The following is a 12,492-nucleotide window of genomic DNA, read 5'->3' as shown; positions in this document are numbered from 1 at the left end:
TCCCCCTGCCCCCAGGCTCGCTTGCTCTCTCTCAAATAAACAAATCTTTAAATAAGATGTGGCATATATATTCAATGGAATATTACTCAACCATAAAAAGAATGAAATCTTACCATTTGCAACATGCATGGAGCAAGAGTATAATGCTAAGCAAAAAAGTCAAATACCATATGATCTCATTCATATGTGGAATTTAAGAACCAAAATGGAATACTACTCAGCCATCAAAAATGAAATCTTACCATTTGCAACAACATGGATAGAACTACAGGGTATTATGCTAAGCGAAATAAGTCAATCAGAGAAAATACAATTGTCATATGATCTCACTCATATGTAGAATTTAAGAAACAAAACAGAGGATCATAAGGGAAGAGAGGAAAAAATAAAACAAGATGAAATCAGAGAGAGAGACAAACCATAAGAGACTCTTAATCTTAAGAATTGATGGTTACCAGAGGGGAGGTGATGGGGAGATGGGGAAAACAAGTGATGGGCATTAAAGAGTACACTCATCATGACGAAATAAAGTGATTTAAAAAGTACATAAAACAAACCGAGGGTTTCAGAGGGGAGAGGGATGGGGGGATGGGCTAGCCCGGTGATCGGTATTAAGGAAAGCACGCATTGCATGGAGCACTGGGTGTTGTACGCAAACAATGAATCATGGAACACCACATCAAAAATTAATGATGTACTGTATGGTGACTAACAAAAAAATTTTTTTAAATTAAAAATAAACCTTTAAAAAGAAGTTAAATAAAATAAAATGAACTTAAAAAACAAAAACTCTATTCTACAAGTTATTTAAAAAGAGAGAGAAGGGGACCAAGTTCTCATGTCTAGAATGAGTCCATTGTTAGGACCAAGGGAATAGATTAGGGAAAGGATCCTGTGATGGACCCAAGATCCCATCACCTGAATTGAATCCGTTGGCCATGAGCTCATGCATTACTCCTTAAGAAAAGATGTGCCTATGCCAAGGCTAACCCACCCATTCCGTAAGTTGTAGTTTATGAAGCTAGGGTTTCTTTTGTCTCCCTTCTTAGATACGAAATGTCTAGGAAAAGGATTCTGTTCCCCTCTATCCTCAGCCATCAGTAGAACTTTGGCACGAGTCGTACTAAACACAAAGTTTAAAGGCTAATTTGGAAAACCAGGTAACAGGGCGTGAAGGAGGCTGGTGAACCGTTAAGACTGGGTTTCCCCTCCTTTGGGAAGTCCATTAGCCTCTATATAGAATCCTTAAAAGCTCTCTAAGCCAAAAGAGAATAAGGATTTGTCCCAAAGTTATTCGGAAGTTGAATTTAAATTGAGCAATTTAACATTCAGTTTTTAGACTTAACTTCTTAACACCCTGATAGGTGCAAAAGAATGTACCTTGAATTTTGTCCTTTTTTGCGAGGAAGAGGGTATAGGAGCATCTATGTGTTTACAATAACAAGTCTATTAAGAGTACAAAAAGTAAAAGTACTTAAACAATTTCACTCAGAAACTTAACGATTTGATCTTCACATTGTCTATTCGGGTTAGATGCTGTTAACTGCTAATGACTTCCTAGTCAGCATATACTCCATTTGGCTCATTTAACACTTGACTCAGCTAACCAAAAGCATGTGGCCCAAATTTCCTTTGGGTGTATCCTGCATAGTTGTGCCCAACAGTGACAGCAGCATGCAGTGTAAACGCTCAGCACTCAAAAGTACCTTGATGGCTTCTTCACTGGAGAGCAATTTGCTTTGTGAAGTGAGCCTGTGACCCTCATGGAAGAGATTCTAGTCACCTGTACGATCTGGCCACACAACACCTAAAGCAATCTACAACCAGCCCTATTTGTGTTTTTAAAGCTGTCTACTAACCCATTGGGTCTTGTGCCCCCAGTCAGACTAGTGTGGTGCTGGAAACATCTATTTATTGACTGTCACAGCAAAAGCCCATCTCTGAGGTTAATAAGTCTTCTTAATTAAAAAAGCTGAACCACAAATGGACTGCTCATTGATCACAGCTAAGCTTACTGGAATGTTCTTTTCATTGTCTTCTTTCGCACAGAGATATATAGGAAGCAATATACCATATAGATATTTGAGAAGGAAAGGCATATTTAATAGCTGGCCCCCTATTACTCTAACATTCCAATTCTTAATTTAGGCAAATATGGTATTTCTGATTCCTGATAGTTGTTGGAGATTCTGATTATAATCAGCATTTCTCTACAGTAAGTTTGTAAACAGTGTAATTTCTCATGGGCTAAAAGTGCTTTGGATATCTAAAAAGAGTTATAGAAGTATGTCCAGTCTAATTGCCCTACCCCACCTTCACCTTTGCCTCTAAGAGCAACACAATGTTCTTCACTATGTCAAGATGAATAACCTAAAAAACAGGGCTCTATTTACAAGACATTGAGAAAAATATTTGTGATCAGAACAATACTCAAAAATCTCTAAGTTAAAATCCCCATAATATAAGACCCCAAGAGAACAGGCCACATACATTGCATTATTCAAATGGCAGTGTATTCACATTAAAAGTACAGATAAGTACAGATGTTTAGTATCAGGTAATGACATTAGATACTGACGGAAATCTTTCAGATTCATTTTATTTTGTTTTATTTTTTTAAGATGTTATTTATTTGACAAAGAGAGAGACAGCCTGTGAGAGAGGGAACACAAGCAGGGGGAGTGGGAGAGGAAGAAGCAGGCTCCTAGCGGAGGAGCTCAATGTGGGGCTTGATCCCAGAACGCCGGGATCACACCCTGAGCTGAAGGCAGACGCTTAACAACTGAGCCACCCAGGCACCCCCAGATTCATTTTAAATTTAATCCTGTTTAGGGGCGCCTGGGTGGCTCAGTCGTTAAGCTTCTGCCTTCACCTCCGGCGTGCTCCCGGAGTCCTGGGATCGAGCCCCGCATCAGGCTCCTCTGCTGGGAGCCTACTTCTTCCTCTCCCACTCCCCCTGCTTGTGTTCCCTCTGTCGCAGGCTGTCTCTCTCTGTCAAATAAACAAATAAAATCTTTAAATAAATAAATAAATTTAATCCTATTTCGTGTTCAGAAATAAAGTAACACTGGAAATTTATCTCCAAAATGTACAGTGGAGGAGGAAGTCAACATAAAATAAGCCATGACAACTGTCATCACTTTATACAAAAAACGGTGGCCCACACTGGGGCAAGTACACCTTAGAAAATCAAGAAACTACTTTTTAAAACTCAGGGACTTGTTTACCTGACCGTAAAGTCAAAATACAATATATGATGGCATTTCTCTACCTTCAGGGAGGCTCAGGAACCACCCGGATGCTTGGAGAAAATTAAGAGAAACTTCTGAGAAACTATGATATGCACACAAAACTTCAAATTTAGTCAGAGGTTCATACATCCTCTGAAAGTGAAGAAATCCAAGCTAGAAGGATGTTACCTGGTTACACAGTGACACACAAGTCAGGTAAAGTTTACATCAAAAACTAGGGATGTACTGTATGGTGAGTAACATAATATAATAAAAAATATTATTATTAAAAAAAGGTTCTAAGTTCAATAAACTTTTGGGTTACTTTACACAAACTACCTTTAATGATGGACGTAATTATATGAATTTCCCATAAGAATTAGTCGGTATTCAATAAAATCCTTGGAAATGTCAGGTTCAGCAAGAGTAACTATGTATCTCAAAATGCTCTTTTCCTTATCAAAAAAGCTCTAGTCATCACCAAGACTAAAGTTCCTAACATACAAAGAGATGAAAGAACCCTAGGCATATGAGAAAATCAAAATAGGGATGTTACTAAATGCAAAAAGGCTTCCCACAGACTCTCATATCAGAAATGAAAATACTTTTTGCAGTTAAATTAGGAATTAAATTTTAACACTAAAGATCACATAATATAGCACGTAATATTTTACATCAGAGTACAAACAGAACTTCTTGTGAAAACTGAAATAAACAAATCTTCAAGAAGTTAGACTAACCAATTTACCCAAACTATCTATTTTAGCAATCTCAATAACTCAAGTTTATATAGCATTTGCTAACTGGATTCTGTAGACTCTCATTAGACTTTATCCAGCACTAGGATGTATTATTACTTCCCCATCAAAAATGAGCTAGACAGAAATTCAGACTCTTTGGTAAAAATGTTTTAACAAGTAGTTTTATAATAAAACTTGACAAAAGTTCAAGTTACTAAATGTGTTAAGATTTTCTTAAACTCTGAAGTAGATATGACATTACACAGTGGGGAAAAAAACTCCCCCAAAGCCCCCGTCCAGGAAGAACAAGAAGGACATCAAGATGTTCTAGGCAATTTCCTGAACAGCAGGAAATGAAAGGCTGGAGATGCCGAGTGTCTGATCCGTTTACTTTTTTTGTCTAAATAGGCTTACTCATTATTAACTGATGAAAGATAACACATATGATATTAAAAACTAAAATCTAATGGTTCTACTGTCATGATTGTCAGTTAATACTCAAGTGGGAAAAAAGTTCATTTCATTCCCTAGTTTTCTGGAGGGGGAAAAAATCTATCTCTTGGACCATTTCAGAAGTGCATAACTTTTATTTTACATTATTAACATCAATTGTAGGAAGCTGGTTTCCTGAGTCAGACAATTATATCCTCCAAGATAACACTATGCCCAAGTCTGTGCTGATGAAAATTTGTTTTTGGCTATGAAAGGGTCGTGTTTCTTTCTCACGTCCGTAACTCATTCCAATGATTGTTTCAATCACATAAAAACAGAAAATGTGCTGGGGCCATCTTGGATTTTTTTTTTCCAATAAAGAGCTAGCAGACTACTTCTTGTAATTTAACTGAAAACACTACTTCAACTTCAAATTTATTTTAATGATATGTACAGGAGTTAACAAATCACAATTAAAACGGAATCAGTTATGTTAATTCCACATAACTTAAAATCATGCAATAATGCATGGTAAAAACAGCTTCGTTCATATACAAAAAAGTATCTTGAGACTCGTGATAGTATATTGAACTTTTTGACATAAGCTTTTTGCAAAGAGCATTTTATAAAAGTTTAAAGACCTGATTAATCAGTTAATGCATTATTAGGAAAGATAGTAAACACATTATTAGTAAAGTGAGATTACAAGCAATTAATTTTAAAATTACACCAGGTACAGGGTTGAATGTAGTCCCATGAAATAAATGTTTGGTTAAGAAAATAGTTTTGAAAAAGGTCTCATATTGAAGCTATGTATTACTTTTGTCAAATCAGGTTATATAAATCAATAGTCAAGTTTATTCAGTTAAAGAAAATATGCCCATCCTTTCTTATACTCATAAATAAGTACTTACATAGTCTTTACATACAAGTGAAGAAAACTTCAATGTAAAAAATATACTGCCAATCCACTTATTATGGTTGAAATAGCTCTTTTTATCTACACATTAAATTGCATTAATGAAAATATCCAATTTAAATCACATTCAACCAGCATAAATATTTAAGCTGAGTATTGTTGTAAACAATAGAGAAAAACAAATTCTTTTATCTCATCACTTGGGTAACACAATCTATTTCTCAGCTTAGAATGCTATAGAAAGGCCCAACATAATTTAATTTAATCAAATCCAAAACCCACTAAACTTAGAGTAAACAAAGTGAATGTTTTTCAAAGTGCATAATTTCCAACTCATCCACTTGTAATATTTATCCAAATCCAGTTCATCAGCAAGAAAATAAAATGTACTTGGCTATAAAAATACTAAGGAATGTTATTGAAAAGGAAAGGCTATTTGGTAGAAGTAACTACAAAAATAATTAGTTTAAATCTTTGTAAAGCTTTAATGCAAGAACATCAGTACACTTTCTTTCCATAAACCTTAAAGCATGATCAATACCAAGATTTTAAATTTCCACCTTTCAAGTACTTGAAAAAGGTTGCAACAAAGTGTCTCTTCAAAGATAAAGCAAGAGGAATGATCATGCAGGTGTTAATCTGCTAACATTGGGGACACTGATATCTGTGTTGGGTTGTCATCTCTGGTTCCACTGGTAGCAAGTACAGGCAAGGAGTCACTCTGAAAAGCAGATGTAGGACAACTAGTCATGCCAACATTTTCATCTTCACCAGTGTCTGAATCTGGAGTTGTAACTTCACTGTCCTGAAGTCCCAGGATCTCACAAACTGCTTGTGGCAATTCCTGAATATGCAAAATCAAACACAAAACCATCCTTCACTATAGAGGAAAAGTAATTACAAAATAACACTTCTATCACTTAAGACTATACTGATTCCAGAATCTGAACATTTATTCTAACAGTGTGATTGTTATGTATCTTCTCACACCTTCCTTCTCCACTTCAAATGAAATCCTAACCACTTTTTTTCATAAGCGGTTCCAGGATCTTCTATTCCAAATTAGTCACTCTCCTCCCCACCCTACCACTCCCACAAACAAGTTTCTAATATTTAGCATTTATTTCGTTCTCCCTGTATTACAGAATCTCAGATTTTAAATGAGATCTTATTTACACCATCTTTCTCCCTTAATGCACAAGGTTCCTTAAAGAAAGAAGTGTCTCACTGACATATTTTGAACAGAATAGCTATCAAATAAATGTTTGTAGAAGTGAACCAAAATAAGTATGTGGAACCATGAACAAATGACACAAAGACCAAATAGGTACTCTGATAAAAATACAAAAGCCAAAATACATTAGAAGAATGATTTGGTTTGAATTCAGATCATACTACATCAAATTTGCCTTGTTTTTAGAAAGAACTAAGAGCTTGACTGATACAGTTGTAAAGATATAGACTAAATACTATTCATTTAATTATTTCTGATTAGCATACGTCTTTATTCAGGGATACCACATTTAATATAAGGTCCTAGTATGTATTCAGACTGGGTAATACATCAATACTTAAATTCTACAGCCTCTATACTTGTTTCAGAAACGTTTTCATTATTTTTGCCATTTTGCTGTACTATATTTCTTATCTAGTGCAATTAATCAACTGTTTTCAATTAAGTGCCATAAATACATAATGGTAAACAAAATCCTAGCTAATGCTTGGTGCCTGCCTTCAACTTGCTGAAATTGCCATTTATCTTACTTCTACGAAGAAAAATTTTCTTGACCTCAACCCACCAAAAGCATACAAATAAAATCTTACAATTATTTAAAACACTGCATACCTTGCATTTTACCATCTGTAGAGAAATTGCTTCTGCCTTGCACAGTACATCTTCCACATCAATTTTCATGGACAATTCATTGATATGCTAAAATGAATCCATAAAATGATAATTGAAACTAAAAGCACTATTATATTCTACTATATAAACAATTTATTACCAGTTATATTTCACTGCAGATAAAATACTTAAAATAAAAGTATTCACATACTACAAATAAGCAGGACATTCAATATTATCTTTCAGTTTTAAAGTTAAAGAACAGCTAATAAGCTTATAGAACATTAAATCCAGCAGCTGTCCCAAGTCTACTATCTCAAAGTTACAAGCAAAGGACAATTTTTTTAAAAGAAAACTAAACTACATAAAAAAGCATTTGCTGAATTTCCTTTTCTTCCTAATTAGCCAGGTAAAAGTAACTGGCCAGTATGTATTCATTGAACTGTCATTCTCAAAGTCAGTTTAGTAATAACTGTTACTGATACAATTTAAGTTTTAGTCAGGGGATTCAATAAAGCTCCAAGAAAATGTTTTGTATACTGGTACCACCAAAGGAAAGAGCCAAAATATTAAAAACTAAATTAAAAGAAGAACTACCTTTAGTATTTCATTAAAGCCATAATGCTTTTCCATTATTTGCTGCTTTTCTGATTCCAGAATAGCACAACAGAGAAGAAGATGGAAATTTTTACAAGGCAGCTCAGTCCACATTACCTATAAAAAATAGAATTATTTAGTAAACTATAACAATTTTAAAATATTTTCCTCATAGAAACAATGCTGAACTCTGAATGACTTCTACGCAAAGCAGAAGTTGCCTAGAGGGGGTAGACCACTGTTTTTCTAGTTAGGAAACGAGGGGTGCAGAAGTCTTACCTTCACCTACGTCGTAACTAATATCGAGTTTAACATTATGTGAATATGATGAATTCTAAATGTGGCCCTTTAGGTAACTACAATAAGCAAATCACTGAGCCTAATTTACATGATAAATGATATTAAAAAAGAAGCTACATCCATGAGTTTAAGTTTAAGGTATAAAGTTAGAGGCATTTTTAGTATTTTTATGACCCTTCAGTTTCTCACTTTTAAATCACCTTCAATCTCTGGAAGAAAAAAAAAAAAAAAAAGCTAAATCATAGGTATAAAAGAAAAAAAAATTCAGTTAAATAGTGCATGGGATCAAAACCACCCAGAAATAGCTCTACATTATATTACATAACACAGAGTACCTCTGATTGTGACAAAAACTGAATCAACAACCCAAAATTTATACCCAAATGTATAAAACATTTGATCAATAGCCACTCTTCTTAAATATAGATAATGACCTCAAATTTAAAGCCTTAATTTCCTGTTACCGTATATAACAATATCTTATCTGGAAAGCGAAAAGACCCACATAAATAATACCATTAAAGCATACCTGAAATATTTTTACTTCTTTGATCAAGAGTAAATCAAACTGAATAATTTTCAGACTAAATTCAATTTTTGGAAGTTTAATTACAATGCAATTAACCTCAAACTTTTCATTACAAGTTCAATTTATTTGGTAAACAGATTGAGGGTTATTCTAGCTGTACAGTAAAAATATTCTCAATTCATCCTTCAAAAGAAGTTGAGATACTTATTTAACCAGACTGATAAACTTTACGATTCCATACAGAGAACAAACTGGTGGTTGTCAAAAGGAGAAGGGGGATGGAAGACGGGCAAAACTGAAAGGGATTAAGAGGTACAAAATCCCAGTTATAAAATAAACAAGTCATAGGGATGTAAAATACAACACAGGGAATATGGTCAGTAGTATTGTCATAACTTTGTATGGTGACAGATGGTAACTATACTTACATGGAGAGCATTTCATGATGTATATAAAGGTTGAATCACTATGTTGTACATCAAACTAATAATACTATATGTTAACTATACTCCAATATATAAATAAAATTTTTTTAAAAAACACGATGTTGTCAGCAACATATTTACTGGAAAATTAGGATATGATAATTATGTTTTTTTCTTAATTATCAAACCATTACAATTAAATTTCATAATAACCCTCAAAAATAAATTAATTACATTAAATTAAATACAATTCCAGCTCAAGAACATGTGAATTTTACTTCTAATTTCAAACAGAAGTCATCCCACACAAAGCAATGATCTTTCAATTAGCAGCATCACCTTCTCTAATGGTAGCATGGTCACCAAAAGCATAAGAACCAATTTCCAGCTGTAAAAGCCTCAGAGGACACAGGGGTTCCACTATACGTCTATTTATTATCGAAATGGATTATTTCCCCCATTCTTTCCTTGGGAGAATTTCTGTAATCCCTTGCCTTTATAAAGATAAGGTAGCAATCAGTCATTACACCAACATTCTATTTTAAAAGCATACTGATCTGTTAACTTAACAATAACATATTTTAGAAGAAAATAATAATTTTCTGTTTTTCATGGTTACCCTGGGTCCAAAATGAATAAAAGGATATACATTCATGAACATCCTCTAGAGTTGGGGACAGGGAAACGGGACTTGGGGTGGAGATTAAAGATGTTAGCTATATCTTTAATTCTTTTTCTTGGAAAAAAAGAGAAAAACTAGAAGTAAATATGGCAAAATGTTTACATATGTTAAGTAAGGATGGTGGGATGTTTGTTTTTTAATCCACAATTATGCTCCATCTCCTCAACCCTAAGTAATTAGCTAAGGTAATCAGGTCAGAGTCCAAGCTGACTGCGAGTGATTAAATGTGGCTTTACCTACCTTTGGAGTGCCCAATTCTGAAAAAGAATCATCTCTCACCTCTTCCTGAGAGTAATTTGGCAATATCTATCAACAGCCATAAAAACTGACTAGTCTTTGATTCAGAGGTATCTATAAATTTATTCTAAGGACACATTCAGAGGTATACATGAAAACTGAATATTAAGATACTTGCCTTAATATTAAGTAAGATGTTCATTGCAACACTGTTGGTGCAAACAAGCAAAATATCTATCAGGTAGAAACTAAGTAAATGGTTGTATATTCACAAGATGTTTGCTGTATTATTCTTAGTAATTTTCTCTACCTTAAAGTTCTCTAAAAAAGCAAAACACAAATCAGCTCCTTCTGAATACTTCAGACTACAAAGTGCCATCTTAACTGACTGTCTGTCAAAACTTCCTTGAACTCTATACAAATCTGTACCAGAATGTGGAAGAGCCTCACATAAAGTCAAGCCTCCCAAGGAAAGAACACAATTACAAATGGTCTAGAAAAGTGGTTCTAGGAACCTAGTGGCCCCAAATCTCATAAGGATTGTGATTTATAAAAAATGCTCTAAAGACCAAATAGTCAATTCAAGATCATTAAGGAAAGACCACAAAACAATCAGAATTTCATAACATACGTGCTTTAGAAATTTCAGTTAGGCTATTATAATCCGTTTATAAAATAAGTGTTTCTTTCCATAATAAATATTACATTTGTATAATAATTTAAGAACTTACCTCCCATAATCGAAGAATATCTAGAAAACTAAATTCCCTTTTAAATCTGATTAAAAGCCATCTAAAGCAAAAATAAAGGTATCCAGAGTCCTGAGATTCTATACAGAAAGAGAAAAAAACATATATATGGCTTACTCTTATGCTAATTATCTCAGAATACAGTAACCTATTTAAAACGTTTGTTTAAAAGAAAACCATAAAATAACAAATAATTCATTTTATGAATAAACTGTTTTAAGGAATAATTATACATACAAAGTCTGATCCCACACTTTTATCCCTCAAAGGAACTCAGGCAACAGTGATAGGGTATATGTATCTTTAAAACAGTTCTTTACATTTTTTCCTCTCTGTATATTACCCTACAATCTGCTGTGTTTATAATTTGATTCACTAAACTTACCTAAGTAACTGCAAAATCCACTGTCCAACAATCGAAGTAAGGTACTGAGTTGAATTAGCTGGGTCTTCATGCCTTGCATTTGTTCTTCAAAATTTTGATGCTTTAAAGGGAAATAAATGTCACCACATAAATAATACTTAATAAATATTTTCTATTACAAAATCGCTGATAACTAAACCATGAGTTTAAGAACAAATGCTGGACTTACACCACACTGGTTATATTTTTAAAAATTACAACAAATTAAAAACCTAAAGCAACATTAAAAAGGAGGGAAAGCGAATCCTTGGTCTCAAACTAAGGATTATTTTTTTTCCTCTATTCGTTTCACTTAGATGAAGAAGAATGCAAAGCTATAGACTAATACACTTATTTCTTTCTTACATCAAATAAGAAACTTGGTGAAAGAAACACATATCTGGGCAATAAACTTTTATCAAACCACTCCCATTGTTAAATATTTCTTCAAACTGTCACATAAATTTTAGCTTAACATATATCTTATTTTGAAGAACTAGTTATTTTAATTGTTGCTTAAATTTGATGACATTAAGGGAATCTGTGAAGTCAAAACCATTTTCATGACAATTTCTAAAATACTATACGCATTTTGCACTTTAACAAGGATAAAGACTATATGAGGAGTGATAACGCAGTAGACTGAACACGGGGGCAGATATGAAAATCTAGCCGTCTTCCATTAAACTAGACATCAAAGAAAATGGAAAATGGAAAACAATCCCTCTTCTCAGTAAATTGTTTTGTTTTGGAAAAGTTACTTTTTGTTAAAAAAATAATATTATGTATGTTTAAGTATGTTAAAAGGATTATTATTTTTAAATAACTAATAAATATTTATACACTTCTCAGTATTAATTTTTCATATAAACATTAAGAGACATAACCTACATAAACAAATGTTCTCAGAGTCCTCAACAGTATCTAAGAGTGTGAAGGGGTCCTGAGATCACAAAGTATGAGAACTGCTACAGTTTATATAATTTTAAATACTCTGTGAAGTTGAGCAGACTCCTTACCAGAACTTTAGTCAAGGGTTGGGAGTTGGGTGGGGAGACCAAAATAACTGGAAGTCTCCTTAGATCATTCCAATCCCTTTATCCATGTGCCCCAACTCCTCTATGGTGACCTACGGTACTAACACTTATAAAAAGCCTAAAGTGGGGCACCTGGGTGGCTCAGTCAGTTAAGTGTCTGCCTTCGGCTCGGGTCGTGATCCCAGGGTCCTGAGATCAAGCCCCGCATCGGGCTCTCTGCTCCGCTCAGGGCCTGCTTCTCCCTCTCCCTGCTGCTCTGCCTACTTGTGATCCCTCTCTGTGTGTGTCAAATAAATAAATAAAATCTTAAAAAAAAAAAAAAAAAAAGCCTAAAGACAACATTCCCTCTTCCCTCAAATTTCTATT

At 33.9% G+C, this 12,492-nt stretch overlaps 1 protein-coding gene across 1 annotated transcript in view; it reads right to left on the bottom strand.

The window, feature by feature from the left end:
- Positions 1–4,800: 4,800 nt before the first annotated feature.
- TBC1D15 (TBC1 domain family member 15) overlaps positions 4,801–12,492 on the bottom strand; it is a 77,873-nt gene continuing 70,181 nt past the window's right edge. Inside the window, 6 exon segments of the mRNA XM_019795715.2 lie at positions 4,801–5,973; positions 5,976–6,165; positions 7,168–7,254; positions 7,765–7,881; positions 10,669–10,766; positions 11,072–11,171. Of these exon segments, the coding sequence (XP_019651274.1) occupies positions 5,945–5,973; positions 5,976–6,165; positions 7,168–7,254; positions 7,765–7,881; positions 10,669–10,766; positions 11,072–11,171 (621 nt within the window). The 3' untranslated portion in view covers positions 4,801–5,944.

This window comes from Ailuropoda melanoleuca, chromosome 15, assembly GCF_002007445.2.
Source record: "Ailuropoda melanoleuca isolate Jingjing chromosome 15, ASM200744v2, whole genome shotgun sequence".
Lineage (NCBI taxonomy): Eukaryota > Metazoa > Chordata > Mammalia > Carnivora > Ursidae > Ailuropoda > Ailuropoda melanoleuca.
The sequence above is the reverse complement of the archived record's forward strand: the minus strand, read 5'-3'. Positions and strand labels throughout refer to the sequence as shown.